The sequence below is a fragment of the Semicossyphus pulcher genome, unplaced genomic scaffold (assembly GCF_022749685.1).
Source record: "Semicossyphus pulcher isolate SPU_LCO1_2020_fin unplaced genomic scaffold, fSemPul1.0.p SCAF_7, whole genome shotgun sequence".
Classification (NCBI taxonomy): domain Eukaryota; kingdom Metazoa; phylum Chordata; class Actinopteri; order Labriformes; family Labridae; genus Semicossyphus; species Semicossyphus pulcher.
In genome coordinates this window covers 7436048-7460867 of record NW_027211748.1, presented here as the reverse complement: position 1 = coordinate 7460867, position 24820 = coordinate 7436048, and the positions used below count along the sequence as shown (strand labels likewise).

The 24820-nt window shown below is 42.1% G+C and overlaps 2 protein-coding genes across 4 annotated transcripts; one reads left to right on the top strand and one right to left on the bottom strand.

The window, feature by feature from the left end:
- Window positions 1–627: 627 nt before the first annotated feature.
- On the top strand, window positions 628–14527 carry LOC138611218 (occludin). The gene is made up of 8 exons (XM_069684195.1): window positions 628–1176; window positions 3142–3345; window positions 3425–3586; window positions 6711–6848; window positions 7738–7895; window positions 10051–10308; window positions 11593–11764; window positions 14519–14527. The coding sequence occupies exons 1-8, from the start codon at window positions 628–630 to the stop codon at window positions 14525–14527; spliced, it is 1650 nt and encodes a 549-aa protein (XP_069540296.1).
- Window positions 14327–22668, bottom strand: nr2f6a (nuclear receptor subfamily 2, group F, member 6a). Of its 3 annotated transcripts, none has more exons than XM_069685139.1 (6): window positions 22005–22668; window positions 20921–21679; window positions 19352–19446; window positions 17588–17919; window positions 17134–17380; window positions 14327–15608 (listed from the first exon to the last, which is right to left on the bottom strand). In XM_069685139.1, the coding sequence occupies exons 2-6, from the start codon at window positions 21187–21189 to the stop codon at window positions 15334–15336; spliced, it is 1218 nt and encodes a 405-aa protein (XP_069541240.1). In that variant the 5' UTR covers window positions 21190–21679; window positions 22005–22668; the 3' UTR covers window positions 14327–15333. The 3 variants fall into 3 exon arrangements, with proteins under 3 accessions (XP_069541240.1, XP_069541242.1, XP_069541241.1); XM_069685141.1 differs by having other exon boundaries at window positions 17588–17916; XM_069685140.1 differs by lacking the exon at window positions 22005–22668 and adding an exon at window positions 21770–21819.
- Window positions 22669–24820: the final 2152 nt, after the last annotated feature.

Genomic DNA, 24820 nt, shown 5'->3' with positions numbered 1-24820 from the left:
TACACTGGACCAAGCAACGGCAGCGTCAAGCCACCGTAGTGTGTGGTTTTACACAGCGTTCCGGCGTTGCGGAAGCAAAATGCTGTTTCACCTCTGTTACGTACAACCTAAGACCTGTCCCGGGACCCGTGCAGTTCTGTTTTATTCTGGTCAGGCAGGTCAGGGTCAGCTCCAGCTTACTGCATGTCCTGGGTCTGTGTATCACATTTTATCAGCGGAGGTCTGACTGTTTAAAAGAAACTGTGAATGGAAGTTTTATTTTGATGTTTTCTGTCCTTTTAAATTAAAACAGTTAAAGTGACCCCACACTTACGTTTCAACCTCTTGTTCTTTACATGGTTAGTATCCTACAGTTTGATTTGTTTTCCCCTTTAGAGAACTTACATTTGGTTTGTATCTGGAGCAGGTTGACCCAATCAATATTGATCTGAGAAACAAAAGTACGTGAACAAGCTCATCCTAGACAGCAAAAAAATTGAACAACTGTGCTCTGAAGAAATTTTGCAGGGCCGACACATGTATAAGCTACGAAAAGTGATTTTATGTTTGACAACTTGTAAGCCTGTACAAAACTGAATCCTATCTTCCTCCCTCCTCAGGTGATTTTGCAGTCATATCCTCCGCACCATGTATGAGCCTCAGTACTACGACAGCCCCCCTATGTACAGCCCCCCTTACAGCACCAACTCCCACAGCTTCTACCCCCCGAGGAGCGTCCACTCCCCCCAGAGCCAGTACGCACCCTACAACTACAACGTCCCCCAAGACTCCTACTACCAGGAGGAGAAACCTCAGCTCTTCTACCGCTGGTTTTCTCCTCCTGGATTCGTGAAAACCTTCCAGGGAGCCACAGTCCTCATGTGCTTCCTCATCTTCGCCTTCGTCGCTTCCACCCTGGTGTGGGACATGAATGGATTTGGGTACGGGGGCTACAGTGGTGGAGCTGCAGCAGCTGTCGCAGGGGCGGACTTAGGACTTTATTCAGGCAGCTACGGCTACAGTAGCTCCTACATGACGCCAAAGGCTGCAAAGGCGGCCATGATATCCATGGCGTCCATTAACTTCCTGGTTTCACTGGGCTTCCTGGTGGGGAGTTTCTCTCGGTCTCGGATCATGAGGGGATGCAGCTTCTACCTCACTGTGTTCATCTGTGATATCATCTTAGCTGTCCTGCAGGTGAGACAAGACAAATATACATTGGGTAGATGAGGGTGATGAAAGTAAGTATGTGGGCTGTTGTTAGTTCTTAGAAGAAGAAGAGCTCTTTACCAGGAGACTAATGTCTCATGTTGCACACTGGTCTATTGAGTCCCATCTCTGTCCGACTGTCTACCTCTCATTGTGCAGCAGTGAAACTTTATATGATTCTGTGCAAAATGATTAGTTTACAAATAAACTCATGACTTGATTCTTGCAAACTGAAGTGAAAAAGTTGGGGGGTGTTAAGCTTAAAGATCAGAAAGGAGATACATATAAGAGCTGAAAGAGGCTAAAAGACCTGCAAGGTTTAGAGTTGATTCATTAAATCATTTTTCCAGTGGGGGCAGGGAAAAGCTTCTTATATTCCCCATGCAGATACAAAGAACCCTTAGTGTTCAGAAGGAGAGTCAGGTCAGAATGCAGAATCAGCCAGGACTTCAGTTACTTTTAACAAGATTTATTTCGTCAAAATAAAGTAATGGAGTTCAATAAAGAGGGAACAAAACACACTAAACTGCCGCTCCATGTGAAGGTGAAAAGAGTGTGCGCAAGGGAGAGCACCCCTTAAAGACCTCCTCCAGTGAAAATCCCGTGTTTAACCTTGTAAACATCTCCATGTGGTGTTTTTCATGCGCTACATCAGCAGTCATCTCCATGGCTGGGCCTGTCTGCTTTTAAACTGCAGTGTACCAGGGACAGACTGAACAACACGTTTTCAGGCAGGTTTGAGATGTCACAAACCTGAGGAGCCAATCCCGTTAATGGACGGGGTGACGCTATGCATATCATTATGTGTAACCTATGGAAACCACTTCAGCGATGCGCGAGCCAGCTATAACTGTCATCGTTATTTTTGCAAACTCACTACTGAGTACTAACATTGACGTTACTACTGCTAATTACTACATTTCAAGCTAGCTAAGTTTCAACAAGTTGCCACTTAACGATGGCAGAGACGTGTTTTGTTTTCAGGAGTTTTTAATGAGGTAGAAGGAGGAGACGCCTTGGAAGGATTTTTAGATTAAAGGTAATTAAATGTATTTTGCAGGAAAAAACATCAGACACAATTTATTATTTCAAGCAGAGCATTTTGTATGTCTCAAAACATGACTGGAGCTGCTCTTTAAATAAGGAGTGATCAGGTGAATTCCATCTGGCTAACGATGAGTGACTAGAAGTGTAAACAACAAGTGTAAACTACACTAGGAGTGTAAACAACAAATCAATAATGAGGAAAGGGGAAACAAGGAAGTGAACTAAAGTAAGTGAGCTAGGTGAGGAAGAGAAGTCATCTTTACTACACTTAGCATTCATCCGGAGTTATACTTCTAGGCATCAGATGAATCTGAATCTCTATGATTCACTCTTCTTTTAGCTCTGTTTTGGTTTCCACCACCTACTGAGGGAAATAAGGCTCTCTAGCTGCGTAATGCTCCACCATGCTCACCAGATCGTCCTTAAATGTGTCTTTATACTGTCTTTACACTCCGTAGTGTACAGTTGATTGTTGAAGAGCTTTTTTGCACTCGCTGTCTAAGAATGTGATCAATAAAAACGATAAGAATGAAACAAAACAGTAAAGCTGCTGGGCTAGAAAAGCAGAACAATGAGGCTAAAACCTGCCATGTAGAGCTCAGGGGAACTACAGGTTAAGGTTCATCATTAACAGTGGCTCCTAACCTTTAAACTAATCCAACATCATGTTTCAAAAGGAAGTTCATCACATTAAGGAAGTACTGGTACCATGTGACCTTAAGAGGTCAGGCATGGTACTAAACTAACTAAACATGGCAGGAAAGAGTTGAAATTGACTGACAGAGCAGGGGTATGAACTGTTATCTGCTACATGTGTGACAATGCTCTGTATGTGTGCATCATTCAAAGATTAGAAGGTATTTGAATCATTTCTGTGATTAAAGGTGTCTCTGTTGTGTCTCAAAGGGCATCATCGACATCATCTTTGTGATCGGGGTGAACCCGATGTCTCAGAGCTCACAGAGCATGCTCTACAACCCCATGCTGATGATGTGCCAGAGCGGCCAGGGCAGCCCCAGCCTCAGCGGCAGCTTGGGGGGCGGTTTCCCAGGAGGGTACCCCATGTACAATCAATACCTGCACCACTACTGCTACATGGACCCAGAGGAGGTTAATCACATTATTCAACCTTATTCTACTATCTTCTATTTTATTCTGTTCTGATTTGTACTTAACTTTCTGTCCTCAGGCGGTGGCGTTTGTGTTGGGTCTGATCGTGGTGTTGGCCCTCTCTCTGTCTGCTTACTTCGCCTACAAGACCCGCAGTAAGATTTGGCGTCATGGCAAAGCTAACATCCTCTGGGACGAGCCGCGAAAGAGGCCGTCAGAGGGGCAGGATGTACAGGACTGGGTGAGTAAAGTCTTCATTTCCTTTATGACACTTTAACAGAGGACAAAAGAGCGAGTGAACGGACGATGTACTAACTGTAGTTAATCTACAAAAGCCAGAATACTTTTCAAGTATAAAGCCCGGGACGGATACCACACATTGTGAAGTGTCTCGTGTCTTGTTAGTGACCATTAGGTTTCACAAACTCACCCTACCTGCTGCTGTTTATCTTCGGCACACCCAGGTTTCACTCTGACTGATCATTAACCAGGCTGGTGATAACAGCACCACAGCCCCGACCATATAAAAGTGAGTGACGGGAACAATTATAGGAGTTCCTGTGAAATGAAGTCAGGAGGCTTTCAAAGCAAATCACCTTAAGGCCGAGATCCTGGTTTCAAGTTTCATTTTGTCTGAACAGGTTTTTATCTCACATGAACTTCCTGCACACGGTCATGTTTGTATGTGTTTGTCAGGATGGACTGTTGATGAGACACTGTGTCGAACAGTTATCCTTGATAAGATACAAAGATGCACCGTAAAATACTGTGGAAGGTTAATTCTCCTCATTTTACCGTCATACATTTGCTTAAAAATCTTTAATACAGAACAATGCAGCAGATAACTCTTTAGAACAAGAGACAAACTGACTTGCAAAGATATATTTATTTAAACATAAACCTGCCTTTTAAAAGATAAACATAGCTTTAACAACCTTGCAAAATAAACAAAATAATTAGGTCACGGTAGAATGGACATTCTGCGCTCTGAGCAAGCTGTGCTGTGACACGTATATTTATTAAACATTATTTAAAAAAAAATTAGCATGCCTATACCTGTCTGTTATGCTGGGGGTGAGAATCTTGTATCATAGCATAAGGGGGCGCTGTTCGCATTCACGGATGCTCCGAAACCAAGAGAGAGTGCGTGAGGACAACGAGTACAGTACATTTTTCACACTGAATATTAATTTTAATCACCGAATATCCGTCTTTTATTACAATTTGGTTATATAGTCAAATTTAGAATACTCGTTGACAGTCGGAGGGAAAAGTGTCAAAATGTGTGTTGGCTTCTCCATAAACTTTAGCTCACTTCCTGTTTCTCGTCAGCCATTGGTTACTAAAATGGCTGAATGACTAAAACGACTCGTCACCCTTAAAAACAAAGTGATGTCAGTTTATAACAAGACGGTTCCGGTTGTTTTCTCTTGAAACATCAGATGATCATAAGTCGTATCCCCAGAGTTGCAAAAGCACAAAACGAACATAGAAACAGGCGTCACTTCCTCATTAGTGTGGGCACTGGCTGCATGGCATGTCCTGCTCTGTAACATCACAGTGAGCAGCCTGTTGTTTTGTTTTCTAGATCGCCTGAAAATGATCACGTTATCACGAGAAAACCAGCTTTGTTATCCCGAGATAATAAGATAACTGAGTTGAGATCTCAAGAAAACAACCAGAAATGACTCTTTATCAGAGTAAATAAAATGTATGCATGTCCGCTTAGGGCTTCCGTACCTCATCACAGGTTATAGACGTATACTGGATATTAGAGGCCTGAAAAGGTGAAAGTATTATACATTTTATTAGAAAAAATGTTAGAGAACAATAAAAAAGAGTGTATGTTTGTGATTTATACTCACAGTTTGAGAGCCTCAGTGACGCCCATCAGAGCTCCTGCATTAAGCATCAGTAGAGCCCTGTTAAAGCTGTGCTGTTTGTACTTCACAGCTGTACCCTCATGTGGTATTTAGCAGTGATTAATGTACTACAGTAGCAGTGTACTATGAATGTATCATGTCCACCCTGCCTCATTACAGAGGGAGGAAACACATTCACTTTATCCATGGAGGCTTTGGCCCACATACTGACGATCACAGCAGAGGCAGACGCTTCACAGAGATGGGGCCGTATTCTGGGCCACTCTTGTGTTGCAGTGAAGATGCTTGCCTTGCAGGGAGGCATATATAATGTATGTGGCATGTATAATGTATAAAAAGGGTAGAGTTGCCTCAGTGTTGCTGTGTGAATCCCTACAGAGTGTGGTGGCGCTAAATGATTCAGTATGAGAAGGGACTGCTGCACATTAGACTCCCGGCTAAGAAGACACTTCCTGGTAGTTTGTGCTACATTTCTGTTTCACAGAGAGGATTAGTAATTAGGAGGAAACATGCACGATAACAAGATTTAAAGCAAACACTGCATACATTTTGTACTTTTATGGTGTTGAATAGGAAAGTCCAATTAACATTTATAAACAAGAAGAACCCCGCTAAAGTCACAGAGGAGAACAAAGACTCTAAACATGATGATGTGAGTGTGCAGCTCCTCCTAACAGAGTGATCCCAAACACGCAGGGAGAGGCTCTGAGGGGAACTCTGAAGCGCTTTATCAAAATTAGGTTGCAATCTTTCATCAAATAAAAATACCATAGAGCAAATTACTGCTAATAACAGATTCCTTTAGGTGAGGTTTTGTTGCTTTTCCATTCAAGACATCAATTTGGGGTCTACAACTGAACTAATAAACAACTATTCTAATAATCGATACATTCATTTAGTCACTTTGCCAAACACCTCCAAGTTCCACATTCTTTAACATGGGCTCTGATGTGTATTTTGTGCGAACAATTTCGTCTTCGGCCCTCAGAGCCAGAAGCACCCGAATCTCTTCATCTCTCCAATTTGCAGACGTCTTTGCTGTTGTCGTCTTGTAAATGATCTTTTTTTCTCTGCCTCGGGTGTTTTGAATCATCCTGTTACGTGTCACTCTTCTGGTTTCACACCGGTCCCTTGATATTAATGTCATCACCCGACCACTTGCTGATGATGAATGTTCCTGACTATTAGTTGCTGCGGTCTCACATCGGCTCAACATGACTTCTTGCGGACATTTAACTACTGTAGGAGGCTGGCAGGGGAAAGTCCACATAAAGTTGGGGTGAAAAATTCGGCCGATTGCGTTCACTCAAGCAGCCCACCCGGTTAGTGTCAGGAAATTGTCAGGAGTGCAGAGGACGTGCTACTGACTGGGCTGGATAAAGAAACAGCTATGTTTTACGAAAGCCGTGACTGTCACGTCACCTTTCTGCTGCAGTGTATCCGGTTCCCTGCAGTTTTCCTGTTTTTTTTCTCCACACTCAGTCGAAGATCATCCTCCAACTCCATGAGATCTATTTCACAGGCTGCTTCTTCCAGACGTTTGCATCCGCTCACTGGATCCTCATCCTGTGCGACGGCACCGGCTCAGAAATAGGCCAAAGACTGGGAGTCATTAATTATGTATTATACAATGTTACAGCGGATTATATGAGACTAATGCACTTTTAATATTTGGTGTTATAATAATTAAGGGTGTTTTCTTCTGACCATGCACTTTTATTTTTCCCCGTTTCAGTGTCAGAAAGGTGTTGTCACGTTGCTCTTTTGCACTGCAGGGTTCACATGTTCCGTTTGATACGCACATCGAGCTGGTTTTATCATGAAGCCCGGTGCTCTGCAGCATGTTCACCTGATGGTTCAGAGAGATCAGCAGCAGAAATGTTTGTTCCTCTGATTTCACTCCTGTCTCACACACACAAAGACACACACACACATCTACTGGCATTTCATGTCAGACACAGTTCAGAATTGTTTTTGTGTTTTTCCCTTTTTCATTATTTCTGAGAGCCGTTGAAAGAAAGGATTTGAGATGCTGATCATCCTGAAAGGGAGGGACTTCTGCTCCCCGGATTCTTGCATGTTTAGAGCTTCTCTTTATTTTAATAGAGTGTGTCACACTGTGACCAAAGCTTCTGTGTGTGTGTGTGTGTGTGTGTGTGTGTTTGCCCTTGAATCTGTCTGGCTACATGCTAACATGTCTGGCAGAGACACAGCTCTCTTCATCTCGAGTATTTTGGGCACAAAGTGTTTTGCAGTGTTGAGAATCCTCTACTGCAGCTCTCATGTGACAGACTGAGTGCAGAAAAGATGCTTTCTGTCACGCATAAAAAATGTATTTGATGCATTGCAGGACTTTTTTCTAAGACATTACGATCACATCATTTGTATTTTTTGTTATTGTTGATTATCATTCTTACAAATCTCCACATAAAAATGATGTTCAGCCATGTAATTGAACACATGAAACAAATGAATGGATCCTGACTCCAGTCTCCTGATACTGTCCCAGGTGGACCATGTTGGAGATGCGCGCAGCACCCAGCAGGCGCCAACTGTCGTCGCATCGGAGAGACCAACGGCACCTGAGCTGAGGGCGGAGAATAGTGTGGTCTCCTACGGCAACGGGACAGTCAGCATCCACAGTGAGCCGAATTATAAAGGCAACATGTGAGTGATAGTGGCTGCTGATGAGTGTGTGGAAACACACAGTGTGACCTGAGCTCAGGACACATCAGTCCTGAACATTGAAACACACCTCTTTGGTCCTTAATCTGGCTGTTGTCAGGACAATGATAAATAAATAAAAAGAAAAAAGCAAACATATTATTCTCAGTGCAAATGATCAATCTGTGTTATTTTTGTCGTCATTAAAATGCTCAGTGTAAGTGAAACAAGTGTGATATGATGTATTTTTTTGAGACCAGAATAACTGGACTCAAACCAAATTACTTCCAAAAAAAGTATTTGATGTTGCAATTTCATATTAAAAATGTTGCTGTTGTGCCAAGTCATCTAGTCGAGTGCTGCTGAGGATCATCTAAAACACTTGAGAGTGCACAGAAGAAATGATGAAAATACACCACTCTGTTATAGTATGACTCAGATAAACTACTATTTGCTGGTTTTGCCGCAGCTTTATCAAGTGAGCAGTGCACCAGTCATCTGGAGTCTTGTTGTGTATGAGGCCTCTTCTGCCTGTAAAATTGGATTTTCTTATTTTTTAAAGTCTCAAAAAAAGATAAATCTCACAGAGATGGTGCTTTAGTTATAAATGTTTAAATCTTCTAATTGTTTTACTGTTGTTTACTGTTTTATATGTAGAGTATTTTCACAGTTGTTCACAGTTTGTTTTGCCTTTTCTTGAATTATCGATTCTGTGTTCTATTTTTTCTTTCGTTCTTTCTTTTTTCTGTGTGGACCCCGGGAAGATGAACGACCTCCATATGGAGGCCAACTGGGATCCAAATAAAAAATAAAAATGGGCTTGTAACTTTATATTTAAAATAAAAACAACAATAGTTAAATGTTGAATTTTAAAACTAAAATTCTATTATGTTTGTTATTGGGTTGGTAAAAAAAAGTAACTGACATATAACTGGATATAAGTAAACAGTTTTTGTAAATATGTTTTATTTATTTTATTTTTAAGTTTTCACCCCACAAGAGTAAAAGATACAAAACGTACTGTATATTTGACATATGAAGAGGTACTAGTCGTTCAATATGCTGACAAAATAAAATCCCCTTCCCGCTCGACCCACCCAACCACCCAAAGAAATTAGGGGGAAAAGGGGGGGGGGGCTCACTGCTTTACCTGACTTTTTCTCTAATGACACTATGAGATGTGAAATTTAAAGTTTGGACATTAAAGCGCCCCTCAGTATGACTTATAAAATCTTTGATAATCCTGTAACTTTTTATCTAGCACGTCAAAATTTTAATTTCCATAACTTTGACTAAGGGCCAAATAGCTACAATTGCTTTGCATTAAAACACTTGACTTGTATGACTTTTACTTTCTACTTCTGTTAACATACAGTCATAGACTTTGTAAAAGAACAGGACGTAGCAAACAGTCAAAGCAATGCGGTAGCTCCTTAAACATGCATTTCTAATAATGGCCACCAGGGGGAGACTGCACTGGTTTCATAAAGGAGTCTGAATATATAGAAGTCCATGAGAAAATTACCCCGCTTGTCACTTGATCCACCACCTCAGCAAACATTGTTGTAATAAGTTTGTGGTATCAAAGGCTAGCTTCACGTGTTCTTTAATATGGCATGAAGTTCATTTTGTGAATTAATGTTCCATTTCAAATAAAAAAGATATTAAAGCAGGGTATGTCTTAAGTACGACTCAATCAGGAAAATTACGTCGTAATTCATATCCCACCCTTGCTTCCAACTGTGTCGACTTTAAAAACATGCTAATAATCACAAGGCCTTGAAGCTGTAGTCAACAAACAAATGGGCCCCTTCACGGTGACTTTGTCACTTTCTTTATGCCGTCTATGAATAAGACATACATGTGAGTTTGGTAACAACATTACTTTTTCACTTGTTAAGTTATTCTGAGATTATTATGAGTCACATGACTTTCCTTCTACGCACGTTTATACCCACATATTATGTTTTCAGGCTTTAATGGCAAAACTAAATATTTGAAAACTCAAAAACTACTAAATTCATTAAGAGACCCAGGCGAGGGTACAAAGGCAATAAAACATTATACCTCTCAGCAACTGTTTCTGAATTTGTGACTTACACTCTTAAAAATAAAACAAAGTAATAATCATTTAATACCCGTGTCTTTCTTTCCGTAGTTTCTCTGCTGAAAACAGTAATCGTCGCGGTGCTGAGCCTCTGTACCAGAACAGCAGGGTCCCAGTTTGTTCCAGTAGCTCCTCAGAGCAGACTGACAGCGTCAGGAAACCTCCTCCTCAGGTGGAGCGGGTGCAAAGGAAGGGTCCAGAGCCCAGGCCTGCTGCTGCGGAGGTGATCGAGTCCCAGTATGAGACTGGTTACACAACCGGAGACACTGGGAACGAACTGGACAGGGACCACACTGATCACCTTTACAGGTAGGCCGATACTCTTACTGCCAGGCTACAGAAGGCAGATCAAAGTGTTTTTGCATAACTTTTTACATCATGAAGAAGAATCACATCAAAAGCATTACACACAAATGAAAGGGATAACCAATTTAAAATTGAATTAAAAAAATAAGACATTCAACACAGATATGTTGGTATTAAGTGCAACAGTTTTCCCATGACAGTATCATGTTAAATAGATGTGATGTGCAAGCTAAAAATGGGAGTTACCATAACACTCTAAAACGTAGTGGGTTGTTTCTGTAAACACATAGTTGGGTTAACTATGCCGGGTCATAATTCTGGGTTGTTAAACTTTAGTGTACATTAAGCACGTTGGGTTGTTCGTGCTGGGACATTGGGGATGTTACAGGTTCATTTCCACTAAAAAGGCTGGTTTGGTCCCTTTGACCCAAGGCAATGAGACAGAAAATAACACAGTATATTTAACTTAGTACAGAGTTAATTTCACCCCCTGGTTGGGTCATATGAACAACGCAGAGTTCTGTGTCAAAAGATATATCACGTGTTTTGTCCTATATGAGTGATTGGACGCATGTGCGTTCACACTACCAGACGTATGTGGATAAATGAGTCCCAGACCACCTCCACATGTGGCCTGAGTGATTGCATCTGAATGCGTCTTTAATCAGTCCAGTCATGAAAACCACATGTTGATACCAAATGTGAACAGGGTCATAGTGAGCCAGGGGTGGGGTTTTTTTTAACCCAGCAGTTGTTAGTGTGCAACGTTTACTTGTGTAATCTTAATAAAATACTTTTATTCCAGTGAGTTTCACTGTACAGCTGTATTGTCAACATGCTCAGTCAGAATACTGTTTTTAAAAATTATTTTAAGGCAAGAAAATCCTGAAGTTTAAAGATGATAAATGTCAGCATTAATGTTCAGTAGCTTAAAGCAAAAAGATCATTAGAAGTGTCAGTTTTAAAAAAGAAACCTGATTGTAACCCAAACCCTCTCAGACTTCTTAAAGGAAGCGTTACTTCCTTCTGGCTTAACTTTCATTTTATTATTAAAAGCATTAATGCAGAGAATGTGCACTGTCCTGAAACAGATATTATTCATATTATTTCAGAATAAAATGTTATTACCACAAAGTGTAGCCAGGCTCGCGACTGTCTGTAAGGCAAGTTGGCCAACTGTTAAAATTATTTTAATTTAAAAAAGCCATTCCCTGTGTTTTAGCTTGTAACTTAATAACACTTAATTTAATAATCACTTTATGTCTCCATATTAATGTCCCACCTCAGGCTGTATCCAGAGATAATTTCAGACGAGCAGCGGTGCCAGTACAAGAAGGAGTTTGACTCCGATCTGGCCCGCTACAAGAGCCTTTGCGCCCAAATGGATGACATCAGTGACCAGATGCACAAGCTGAGCCGAGAGCTGGACACGTTGGACGAGGGCTCCGTGAAGTACCAGGTAGAGAAAAAAGACAGGAGGGAGGAACGCAGGGTGGAAAAATACAGGACAGGCTGCCAGGACAAAATACAGTCATAGCTGTGGCTTTTAATTACATCTACCAGCTCAGTTCATCCTCAGTATGAGGCTGTAGTACTGCCATCGAAACACAAAGAAATTAACCAAGCCAGATTTCACTTTAGAGCTTATATTTCAGAATTATTTGCTATTATTTATTTGATAACATCCTTCATCATTATTCAGTGAAAGTATTTGTATTTCCATTTTCAGGGTGTTGCGGATGAGTATCAACGACTCAAAGACCTAAAAAAGGTGAGTGGAATTAGTTCTATGCTTACAAAATGTGAAAGAAAAAACTAAACTTATAAAATATGCTTATTCCCAAACTTACCAAATGTAAGATGTGAATAGCTGTATAGCAGAATATAAAGCTACAGCATCATAGCTATCAAGCTATGGCGTGAAAGTTAGCCTAGCTTAGCGCAAAGACTGGAAGCAAGAGGAAACAGCTAGCCTAGCTCTGTCCTTAAGTAACATTTCTTGGCGTGACTTCCTGGTTTCTTAAATGTTAGCTCACAACTTAACCAAATTTAAATCGCGACTTAAATATTTGGTACATAACCACCGTAAAACTACAATTTGTCATTTGTACTCTTGTGTTTTTTTTACAGCTAACATTTTACTTGGTGAGCTTTAGGGGTGTTAGTTGGCTAATTTCAGACAGAGGCAGACTTGCTGTTTCTGCTGTTTCCAGTATTTATGCTAGGCTAAGCTAACCAACTCCTGGCTGTAGCTTCATATTCAACACACAGATATTACAGCGGTAGATGTTATTAGCTTACTATTAGCTTTCACTACTCATAATCATTTATCTTACATTTCTCTTGATTTCAGACACCAGATTATCAAGCAAAGAAGAAGCACTGCAAAGAACTTCGGCAAAAACTTTTCCACATCAAACGTCTGGTGAAAGTCTTTGACCAAGGCCTTTGTTAGCTTGTCTTAATTCCCTTTTTTAATAGCTGAGGATGAACACACAGGGTGTGACCTGGCTAAGGAAACAAAGATGTATCCTCCATTTATTCTTCAGTTTGACTGCTTGGCTGTTTAAATTGTAAAAGTTTTATCATGGCCGTCACAGAGTCACTGAACCTCAACTATGTTTGACCCTCGTGTTTACCACTTCTGTATTACTTTTGCAGATGTCTGAGTTGATTATAGCTGGTATAGAGCTACTGTTAAACTTTTCACTGTGTGATTGTATATAATCTGCTTGACATTATGGTACTGTTCACATCTGAATTTATATACAATGTTACATTGTAATACATTGTTTGTTACAGATCGTGGTATAATGGGAACTAATGAATGAGTTTTTATACAGAAATAATGTAATGAGTGAGGAGCAATAGAAAAGGAATATATTGTTTAAATAAATCTGCAGGTAAATCCCTTCAGTTTTTGGCGTTATGATTTCACTTCATTAATACACATATATATATTTATGGTACATGTTGCAGTGTTTATTTGGCATTCTTCATACAGATGTAATTACAACACTTTTTTCAAGTAGTTTGCAAAAAAACAAAAACTTAACAAAAGACACATTGTCATCTTTTGATTCTTTTAATAACGTTGTCGTACACAGGAAATTTTTAGAAACTTAAGAACTCAGTAACACAAAGATAAGAAAACATTAATAGTATATTTATCTTTTTTTTTCTCATGACGTGGTTGTATGAGTCGTTGCCTAAAAGGATATCCAAACAACTTTGAAAAGGCCTGATGGTAGATCAAGAAGCAGGGTTACACCCGTCGTAAATGCTATTTGAATTTTGCTCTTATCTTTCAAATATATAACTTGTAATTTGGTAAACTTGCCTCTTGAAATACCCATGTGAGGTAAATTTAATGGAAAAGCATGTGAGGGTCCATCTTCTTTTAACTTGTCGTACATGATGTGATGTTTTGGCATTGAATATCCTCCATGTGCAGATTTTCATCCATTACAGTATCGTCCCACAACCGTAGAGGTTCTCTCGGATGCTTTGCGTTCAGAGCGCGAACATCTCTGTGTCACATCAGCTGTAATGGCATGATAAGCTTCTTTTTTTTGCCATCCGAACAGATGACAGAGGTATTTTCATGTAAATACACGTAGAAAAAAACATTTAGGAGCTAACAGTGAAAGCAATACTTCAAAGTTTAAACGAACTTTGAATTACGTAAATGTAAAAGAATCAAACTGTCTCAACATAGCAAAGATCCAAAACAACATTTGAACATGCAAAAAGACAAAATTGGCCTCAATATATATATACACACTTCAATACACTTCAAGGGCTCATTAACCCTTAACAGTATCGATCGACGTAAACTAGTATTTAACTGGTAGTGTTGGTTTAAAACTCTCTTATCACCAGATAACTCTTATCTTTAATTGTTTTACTAGAACCCGAGTTGTTGTCAGCCTGCCGATACTCCATAAAGAAAGTAAAAATCCAAACCAATGTTTAATAGCTGAATAGATTGTTTTCTAAAAAGATACAAGACGAATGTGTGTGATGCTCAGAAGACTCAGAAGTGTCCCGATTTTATACTGAATAACAAGGCAGTTGTCAAAAAGAAGGCGGTTTCTGGTGAACAACATTTACAGAGGTTTGTGTTTAGGAAATATCAGACGAAAGCATTCTGATGTCTAGTGAGGTATTAGTCCGTTCTCATGTCTCTTTTTCCAATGGTCTTCCCATACAGCAACAGTGAGCCCTGTGGATGAATGTAAATGCATTGTTCGCTCGATGGTCAGGCAGTCAAAGAGAGTCGGTTCATCTTCTCGCTGCTTCACGTACTCTTTTAAAAACCATCTCCGAGGATGCGACGATAGACTTTGGTGATTTCTCCTTGGTTTTATTTTATTTCTCTTCCAGTTTCTTGGCTTCTCACTCAATGTTGAGCGATAAGTTTAAACTTTTCTCGTGCTTTACTGAGTCAAACGTTCAGGTGCTGACACAACAGCTTCCTGCTCCTTTAGCTGTTCAATCAGCTCCATTATAATCACTGTCTCGTAATGTTTCAGTTTTGTGGGTAGAAAGATCACTGTATCACAAATGGTGAGCCATGAAAAATGAGCCCAGTGTGGGAAAAACTGTTGCTGACTTTCAGTGGCGGGACAGTTTTGTCCTCTAGATGTGTTTGTAGCAGGGTGCTGCTGCCCTCTACATGAAAACTGCGGCGTCTTTTGTCACTGTGGCATGTGGGTGGTACATGACTGGCTGTGGCGGCCATATCGGAGCCCAGCGTGAAGAGCTGGTCTCTGGCCTGAGATCTGGCACCAGAACGAGCGGGCTGGCAACAAGACAGATCCAGCCTGGCAGCGGCTCCTCTCTTCTCAGGAGACAGAGGACTCGTTTCATGAAAGGGAATAGAGCGGTTACAGTACAGTACGTATGACGGCCAGCTGGCACGGCAGTTTCATAACCACACAGATGGATAGCGATGAGTCAGGAGGTTTCCTGTGGGTCCTTGTCGTCACTAATCCCAGACGGAGACCTCGTCCGTCGGGAGGGGGGCTACTGTCCAGGGACATACGGCCAGCTGATGGAGCTTCCGGAGAGCTGCATGTCGCGGATCAACGTCTCGATGGGGGTCTTTCCTACCAGGCGCATGAAAAAGAGCTGCGAGATGAGGTTGGCGGGGACGGCGCGCAGGGCGGGGAGCCGTAGGAGCAGGCGTCCGAAGCGCTGAGGCTGACTCGGGTACTGCATCCTCTCGTACTCCGTCAGAGCCACCTGAGCCTTCTCCTGCAGGGACTCCACGTGGACCGGGTCTGTTAGACCACAGGCATCTGAGAGGGAGGAGGGAGGAGGAGGTGGTTACTTAATAGTGTAGGCAGGTTACATAAAGAGTCGTGATGAGCTGAGAGAAAGGTTTACATCCCGGCAGATAATGTGGTGAAACACCCTGGAGGGAAACACTTTCTCACATTATATATAGCCTCAACATGTCCACAACAGATCATTAAAAACCTGTAAACCTTAAAGATAACTAAAATGATACAAATGAGCAAAAGGAGTCATTTTAAAAACATTTTATAGCTTTAAGGAGATGCAGCCCCTCCTGTGTGCAGTGATTTGTTTAAGAGAGCTTAATTCAAGTCTTAGAATGCCGTGCTGCATAATGAGCGGTGACGGCGCTACATTATGCAGCACATACTGTAATGCATTGTTGCATTATCATTAATAAGCCAGGAGATGGTGCCATAGCAGTTATTACACAGATCCATTTGGCAAACTTACCTGCAGTTCTCAGGCACTTAATACTTAAAAACACAACGCTTACATTTTAAAATACTTTTATGGGCCTGCACTTTTACCCCTAGTTTTTGTGTGTTGAATTCCTATACATCTTTATCTATTAGAGTGTCACTAAAGTCTGGTCGTGCTAAGTCCTACTTAGCCTGTGAAGACACTTGTTAAACTGTCTAATGTGGCTCTGGAGGTAGAGCTTTGTGAAGCCTAAAAATCTAACCCTGATGATGTCATAGTGACGTAATCACGTTTATCCCGGCTCAGGCTGTAAGACTTCAAATTTCGAGCAGAACGCTTACATTATAAAGGGAGGATGGAGGTGTGGAGTGTGAAAGATGTATCAAGGGGAGGGAGGGTCTGATGAAAAGTGCTATCAGGTTGCATTATGGGTAATGTAGGATCTAGTGTTCGGGATTGACCCAAACTAGTGACTATAGCCCTTTTTACATTACAGTTCCGCCTCAGCACCGTAACAAAGCTCCGCTGTCACGCCGCCTTTGCTGTTTTACATTGGACCAAGCAACGCCGCCGTAAAGCCTCCCCAGTGTGTGTTTCTACATTGCGTTACGGAAGCAAGACGTGTGAGTAACAGTGCATGCTTCACACACACACACACGGCTCCGGCGTTTCTCCTCTTTTACATCTCTGTTACTACCTTCGATGCCAGCTCAGAGGTGAACGACTTCACACCATACACAGAAGACGAAACGTGACACAGGCGTAATAATCCCGCCATGAACTGGCAGTGTAAAAAGGCTTATAAGAATACCTGAGCCAATATCTTGAGTTCGCTTTAAAGTCCTCTCTTTAGAATGATCTGATTTATGGTATGTCCTATTTTTTGGTTAAACTGTATTGATATCTATTCTCATTTAAACTTGAGGATTTAATGACCTGCATGTTGAATTAACTGCCTTTGTGAAGCACTTATAGAGCTTGGAGAGAGCTCTATAAAGAAAGGTAACTACAGATTGTATTCTTTCTTCATGTATCTTCCTGTTGTTGCCTGTGCAGCACATTATGTTACAACAACAGATAAAGCAGAAGAGCAGCAATAATCACCTGGTGAGAACAGCGCGATGGCCTTGAGACAGCTGTACTCGGCTGAGTCCACCTGCAGCCGGCTCAGCTTGTCCACCTGGTCCTGGAACACCCTCACCTGGTCCATGAAGGACACGACGCGCTCTGCAGACATGGGCGAGGAGTGGAAGCCGGCCGCGGCCAACAGGGGGGCCATGTGGAGCGGCAGGGCCGACTGGGCTGCGTTGAGGATGAAGAGCTCGCTCCAGCTCAGCCTCAGCAGGGCCACCTGTGGATTTGTTAGTGTGTTAATCAGATCGCTCGACACCGGTGTCATCCATTCTTAATGCTCGCTGTATTCATTGTGTATTTATGTTTTGCTTCAGCCTGTCCTGTGTGTTTTTCTCCTACATTTCTGAAACAAACTCAGCTAAATATGCATCCAAACACATCAGATTTACATTTTCACCCTTTAAATAAAACAGAATGTACTAACCTGGTCTGACACAGGCAGCTCAGGGAAGTACGGGATGTTTCTGGCCCACTCCACGGTGCTGAAGAGCAGCCTGGCTGCCAGCTCACAGATGTTATCGATGCCCATAGCGTTATCCGGACCAGCCTGTTGGTTGTACTGGTGTCCATAGCGACTGCTAGGATACGGCTCAGCTCGCAGCAGCTGGGAAATGAGCTCTGACACTGGCTGACCTCCCCCGCTTCCTCCGTTGTTATTATTGTTATAGAACTCCCCTCCAAGGCCACTGGCGCCACCTATGGGCGTGATGGAGGGGCTGAGGCTCGGCTGAGGTGGGATGCGACCGCGTTGAACTGCTGTAGTTTGGTTGGGGGGCAAAGGGGAGGGGAGGAGAGAGGGAGAGGAGACAGAGAGGAGAAAATACAGAGAGGAGGAAATGTTGAAGGACAAGGGGAGGAAAGGGAGGGAGTTTTGGAGAAGAAACCAGAGAAGAAGAAAAGTTAAAACTGAGTTCAGTCAGCGGTGTGTGTCAGATTATCAGCAGACAGGCTCGACTCGATTAGGAACCTATTCTTCGAGATTAAAGGCGGAACAATCAAGCCTTGAGTCAATCCTCGAGAAATGAGGAGAAATATTCTTGTGCCCGTCAGGCTTGATGAAGGTTATCTATGGAAGTAAAACAAAGACTCTAAGACATGAATTTAAACTTCATTAATATTTTAAACCTCAGCAATATCATTTCTGCAAGCAGAATTACAACATGCTTTTGCAGCAACTTTAGCATACCCACAAAGGATTCAGTCTGCACTCAAAAACACCACATGAGACTAAGAGCATCACTTAGCGTGGAGAAAAAACCACAGCCAAGACACACAGTATTACTGCCAGAGCTGATACAGCAGGGCGGATGGGTGAATAGAGACTCCTTCTTGTGGGGAAATGAATTCACGTGGTACGCATCTGTCCTGCTCAAAGTGTCCTTGAATGTGTTCCAGCTGGAGGAATGTTGTTCTGTAGCTGACCCTGACCTCTGACCTCTCTGTGGAGCTGGTCAAGCTTAGGGAATTTCTCTGCAGGGAGCTATAATGTGTCTCATTAGCATGCTTTACGATCTGTGAGTATGGGGGGGGAAACAACTTCACAAACCTTCAGACATAAAAGATTAAATGTCTTTTCTATCTTTCAAAGCCTTACCAGTTTGTGAGGATCAATATGCACTGTATTTACTACTTTTTTGTGCCTGTGTAGCTGTTGGCCTGACATTGAATGATGCTTCACTGTGGCTCCAGCACTTAAGGTGAAATCCCCGTATTGGATTCTGCCTAATCGAGCCAACATGTCGGAGGGGTTTCTGTTGCATCAACCAGAGGCTTAAGGCTCTGACTGGGACGCAGGTGTCTTAGCACTGGATCCCCTTCAGTCAGTCTACACAGGCACTAGATTAAGCCACTTAGTACATGGCATTGAGCTGACACACATGGTTAGCTTAGCCATGATAGGGCCTAGACATGTGCTAGGTTTTCTCTGCACTGAGGAGCTCATGGAGCAGAAGAGGGGAGATAATGACAAACGCGAATTTGACTATGATTGATTTTGTTCTTTTCTTAGAGAAGCTGATTGAAGTAATGAAAAGACTCTCCGAGGCTCCTCGCTGAATGGAATATCAATAATTTTCCTTTTCTGTATAAATCCAATTGCATCATTTTCAATATTGCTCGCGTACAGTCACAGAGTGTCCCATTCTTTCAAGGGATCAGAGTGGATTTATGGATCAGGGAAGACAGATACCTTCTTTGCGCATGCCAACACGGAAACACTTCTTCAGTCGACAGTACTGGCACTGGTTCCTGTGGTGCTGGTCGATCTGACACTCTCTGTTTGACCTGAGGACAGAAACAAATTATTATAATTATTAATTTGGAACTAAAGCAATAAGAGTCTGATTAACTGCAGATGCCTGACCGTGCGATCTGCTTTCAACTTATGTTCCTTATTTGTGTCTGCTGATCTATGATAGCAGCACTAGCAAACTATTTGTATGTATCTATATGTTACGCTACATACGATACATGAAAGCTTTGTTGTGAAACCAGCCTCACTTTACAGCAAATTAAACATTAAAGGAAAGCAGCTCAGTTATGCAAGGACATCATCTTCTATTCATAAACATGTTATTATATGTTATAAATAGTAGTTTTCTCAGATTATATAAGCATCTACAGCGTGATTCCAACACTTCCTTTTTACAGTTCCTTAACATGAATATTGCATCATGAAACCTGAATTTTCTATCAGACTACAAGTAACGTTATCATGCTTGGAAAGCAGACGTTACCATTCAGTGTTTTTTTGACAACTTTTCTTAATTGTTCTTAGAACACAGGAAAAATATCAGCACATTTTTAATAAGCAGCGTTCTGGGGCATACATGTCAAAAATATGGAGTTCCTGCTTTACTTGATCAAAAGTAATCTTCAATTGAATATGTCTAGGTTTTGGACGTTGGTCAGACAAGAGAGGTAATGTAACCTTCTGCTCTCAGAAATCGTAAAGTTAAGTTGAAATTTAACTGTTTATTACTGACAACTGACAAGCCTTGTTTATCCTGACTATTTGGATGTTGGTATAGTTCCAGGCTAAAGAAAAACTTTTATATTTATGACATGCTTCCCAAATATTATCACAAAGTGGAGCTGTAAATAATTGTTTTCATTATTGATTAACATGCCACTTATCTCTCATTCATTGTTTTGTCAGTAAAATGCAAATGTGAAAAAGTGAAAATGATCATCACAATTCTTCCTGAAGTTGAAGGTAACATTTTTAATTTACTTGTTTTATCTAGCCAAAATATTTAGTATCATACCAGACACCATTTACATGGTGCAACTAGGCATGATTTTTGGCTAACAAGTAGTTAGCTAATTCTAGCTAGTTCATATTTTTAAATGGAATAATTACAGAGACCCCTTTAATATTGTGAATGTTATGCTTGTGATTGGCTGTAAGAAGTTTTTGACACACTTCACAGAAAAGACGGGTTGCTTTGTGTCACTATTACAGCAGTTTAATCCACTTTAATCATTATTCATTCAGACATGGCTCGCCATTTATTCGGGGGGGGGAAAACGACAAATAGGCTACATCAGGTAGAATGGGCTTGTTGATAAACTCTGGCACGAGACTCAACTACACGTTGTCAAGGCTACGTTGAAAAGACATTTTGTGACTTACGTCGTCTATTATTAACAATATTTATACACAAGATATGTGTTGCAGTAACTTGGTAACATTTTTAACGTTTCAAATTGTTAGTAGGTCATTGAACTACCACATTACCCATAATGCCCCTCTAACCTGCATGTGTAGCTGAGGTTCCGTCTGACGCTCCTCTTAAAGAAGCTTTTGCAGCCCTCGCACGTGAACACGCCGTAGTGTTTCCCGCTGGACTTGTCTCCGCAAACCACGCAGTCCACCACGCAAGACTTGTCGTCGTCTCCGGCCTCCATGTCACTGCCTCCCGCCTGGGGCGAGCCGTCCTCCTCCTCGCCCCTCAAGTAGCTCTTGTCCCCCAACCCGTTCGTGCCCCCATTGGGATCTCCCCAGCCCCCACTGACCATGGCCATCGCTTGGTTACCGAACCACCGAGGAAAAAAATGGGACAGGCAGCCAAGATTTCTGGTTGCTGTCAAGGTAACATGAACATCAAAAGTCCAGATTGTGTGTTTCCCCTCACCTGGAAAGAATTTTCTTTACTTTTTGCCTGTCTGTGCCCTCGTTTGTTAATAAAGATTATTTGAGGGCAAAAAAAGTCCTTAGGCCGAACAAGCAGATGTCAATGAGAGAAAAATAAACTGAAGCATTGAGGAGGAGACGTTTGGCTGAAAAACACAAGAGCAGTTCTGTCTCCTCCTACTCCACTATGACCTGGAAACAGTCTCAGAGTGGCAACTTTTTAGTTTAGCATGCCTATGGATATCAGTGCCGCCGTATTCTTTTTCTTCTATCCAAATTTTGTGTTGTTTCGTCCTTTTTTGGTCGAGTCCCTGAGAAACGGTTGAAGCAAATCCTGCGCGAGCTGCCCAGTCGAACCGTGTCACGCTTCAGCCGAGGCACCTATCACAGGAAACAATGAGGCAAACATAAGCATCATATTCTCGTTAACGTTAGCTTTGTTAGCATGTTATATGTAGTAAAAATCCTTACTGATATCGCACACTGTTGCCCCTTTTCCCCTCTACCAGCTCGGTCTCAGTAGCAACTGTAATGGCTGAAAAAGGACCTCAGTGTAGCTCTCCTTAGCACATGCCTGGAGAGGCTTTGACCAGCCCTCTTAAAGCACCCCTTACACTGAATTTGCCTCTGTTCACGCCACATATTCCTGCAGCTTTCTAGCTAAATATTCACCTCTACATCCCTCTAGAAATGATGTCAAGCTTACCTCCTGAATGTGCTGTCTCTGTGGTTTCCCTCACTTGGAAATAAATAAATCCTTTTCTCGCTCTAGATCTCCCTTCCATCCAGCGAGGCTGCAGACACAGCTCCCCTATGCTGCTGTAATCCTCTCAGCAGCGGCAGCAGCATTTTGACCCACAATGAAGAAACTCCATATTGAGGAAAACAAGTCGATGTCTGCACAACAACAACATCACTTTCATGTGGTCATGGAGGACGAGCCGACGTGGACAGCCTGCACGCGTCTCCAAAATACACAAGGAAGTGATCTCTCCTGCTCGGTTGTGGCTTTATCCTCTGTTGCTTTCTTTCAAAAACAAAAATAAGAAAAGCAAGAAGAGCGTCCGTCTGACTTTAACCCTCCATAGCTCCTGTTCTGGCTCTCATGCAGGCTTCTCCCTTCAGCCTTTTGTCAGTGCTTGTCCACCAAGAACTAATGACTTGCGGCCTAGCCCTGTGTGCTGCTTTTTCCTCGGTGTGTGTGTGTGTGTGAGGTGGGGGTGGAAGGGACGTGTGCTCCTCTTCCCCCTCTTCCTCGCTCAGCCCACAAATCAAATTACGATTCAAGAAGCTGGAGAAAAGCTGGATTTCTCTACGTTTGCTTGCTTTCTTCCCTCCTCTTTTCCTCTTGTCTGTTTTCCTCCAACCTATTTGTGTGTTAGAGAGAGAGAGAGAGAGATCAAGCAAAGCCAGAGAGAGAGGGAGGGAGAGTGTGTGCAGAGGGGGAGGGGGAAGCTGTGTATGTGTGTGTGTTAGCTCCCAGGGATTTGACACTGCTATTCAAGCCCTGCAGTTACCATGGTGCTGGCCGCCTTATATGGCCATTGGAGTCAAAGAGCAAAGAGAGTGGGCTGTGAGGGGCAGCACGCACACACACACACACACACAGGAAGGATGTGGAGGATCTCTCTCCTCAGAGATGCAGAGAGCATGACCCCGAGGCCTCAAAAACCACCCCGACAAAACCAGATTACCCTGAAGCCCGGCAGAAAATACAAGCAGACCCATCTCCTGCCTGCCCTTTGTCTTTTCGAAAGCAATCAAATGCTGCATCTTAATGTTTCTACACTATTTTTAAAAAGTCAGCGAGGTTATCAAAGTGAGAGTAAATCTTTCCCATGTGTAAAGCACTCTTTGATCTTGAATACATCCGAGCAGCCCGCTTGAGAGCGTCTTATTGTGCTGGAAGTAAAGGTTAGCATTTTGTGGTCATTGCTCATTTGCTCAAGGTCTTCTGTCTCGGCGCTTTGTGGCGCACACAGTGATTTGTGTTCGAGGTTACCCCGAGAGGTCAAACTGACTTTCACACCCATGTTGCGCTAAAAAGCCCAGGGTCAAATGCAGATAAAGGGTGGGAGGAGGAGAGACGACCCTGGATTAGAGCTTAAGAGATAAGTGATGAATCTGCTTGTAACTGTGCGCCTGTTTCGGGGTTGGGGGGGGTCGCAGTTGCAGATATGTGGAGATGAAAGTGTCCGCTCCCTGCAAGATTCGCTTCATGCAACCTGTTGTCTTATCTCGGGAGCATTTAAAGGCATTTTTAAAGGCATTCTTCTCCCCCGACGGACACTTTTATGGCATTCCTAAATCTAAACCCAGCTTTACCCCCTGGAGGACACAATGTATGTGTGTGTGACAGAGAGGCATTGTCCTCGCCATTGTGCAGCTAATGGGTCATCAGAGGGTTGTGTGTGGGTGTGTGTGAGGGATAGAGAGTGTGTGTGTTCATTTGAATGAAAGTCCCTTTAATTAGGCCGCTGTGCCTGCTTATTGTCACTTTTTGTGTTGGGAGAGATTAGGCTTGTCAAATATAGGAGGGCTTGTAAAAGAAGAGGAGATATCCACTGTTAATCAATAGTTTTGTACCGAGGAAGAACTACAAGTCAGCACATGTGTTCTATTTATAGTTTTATGTCTTGTTTTTCATGGTAGATATCTGCTCAGTGTTATTTGATTCTGACTTTTTGAGTCTCTTTATTTCATAAAGTAAATGTGTCTTAAGAAATCGCATCATACTTGAGGTGTAAATCAGTCACGTCCAGGCAAGTTAATGTTCTTTACAGGAACATTAGACATGCCTAATCTTGTTTTAAGTTTGGTTCAGTGCTGCTGTGGATTTAGGCCCCTGAATACTGGATTTCAAACCTGTAGATTAGGCCTTACACTACCTAATTGAAGTAGTTCATCACATTTCAGTCCACTATATTGTGACTTTCTGTCATCACACTCAGTTTTCTAGTAGGTATAAAATGGAACATTTTCAATCGAGTTGTCTTAGACCAGCAAGAGATTATAGCTGCTTTTTTTTAAGCATTAGCAAAACTGATATTTTAATGCAATTTAACCTTTAACTATTATTTAACCATACAAAATATTTCCCAAAATATGAAAATGTTCCAATTATAAGAGATACTGTACATGCCTATCATTTCCACTTCAGTGTGTGCGTCTGTTTGAGAGATACCACAGGGGGCAGGAGTGACGTGACCTTTGAACCGCCAGTCAGGAATGTGTTTGCTCCCAGTGAGGAATCTAGAAAATGCAAGACTGCAAAAGAAGTCTGCCAAGCTGCCAACCCGACAGATACACAGTAATACACACACACACACACACACAGACAGACAGCTGACACTAGTGTACAAAAGTTTAATAGCAACTTGCAGTTCAAAAACTCTCTTTAGACCAAACATAATAACTGGTGAGCGATTATGAATCCATACAGAATTACACCCAATTGCTGGTTCATTAGGCACACAGAGCTAAAATGCAGTCTCATATCAGCCTTGTGTTGTGTCCAGACCA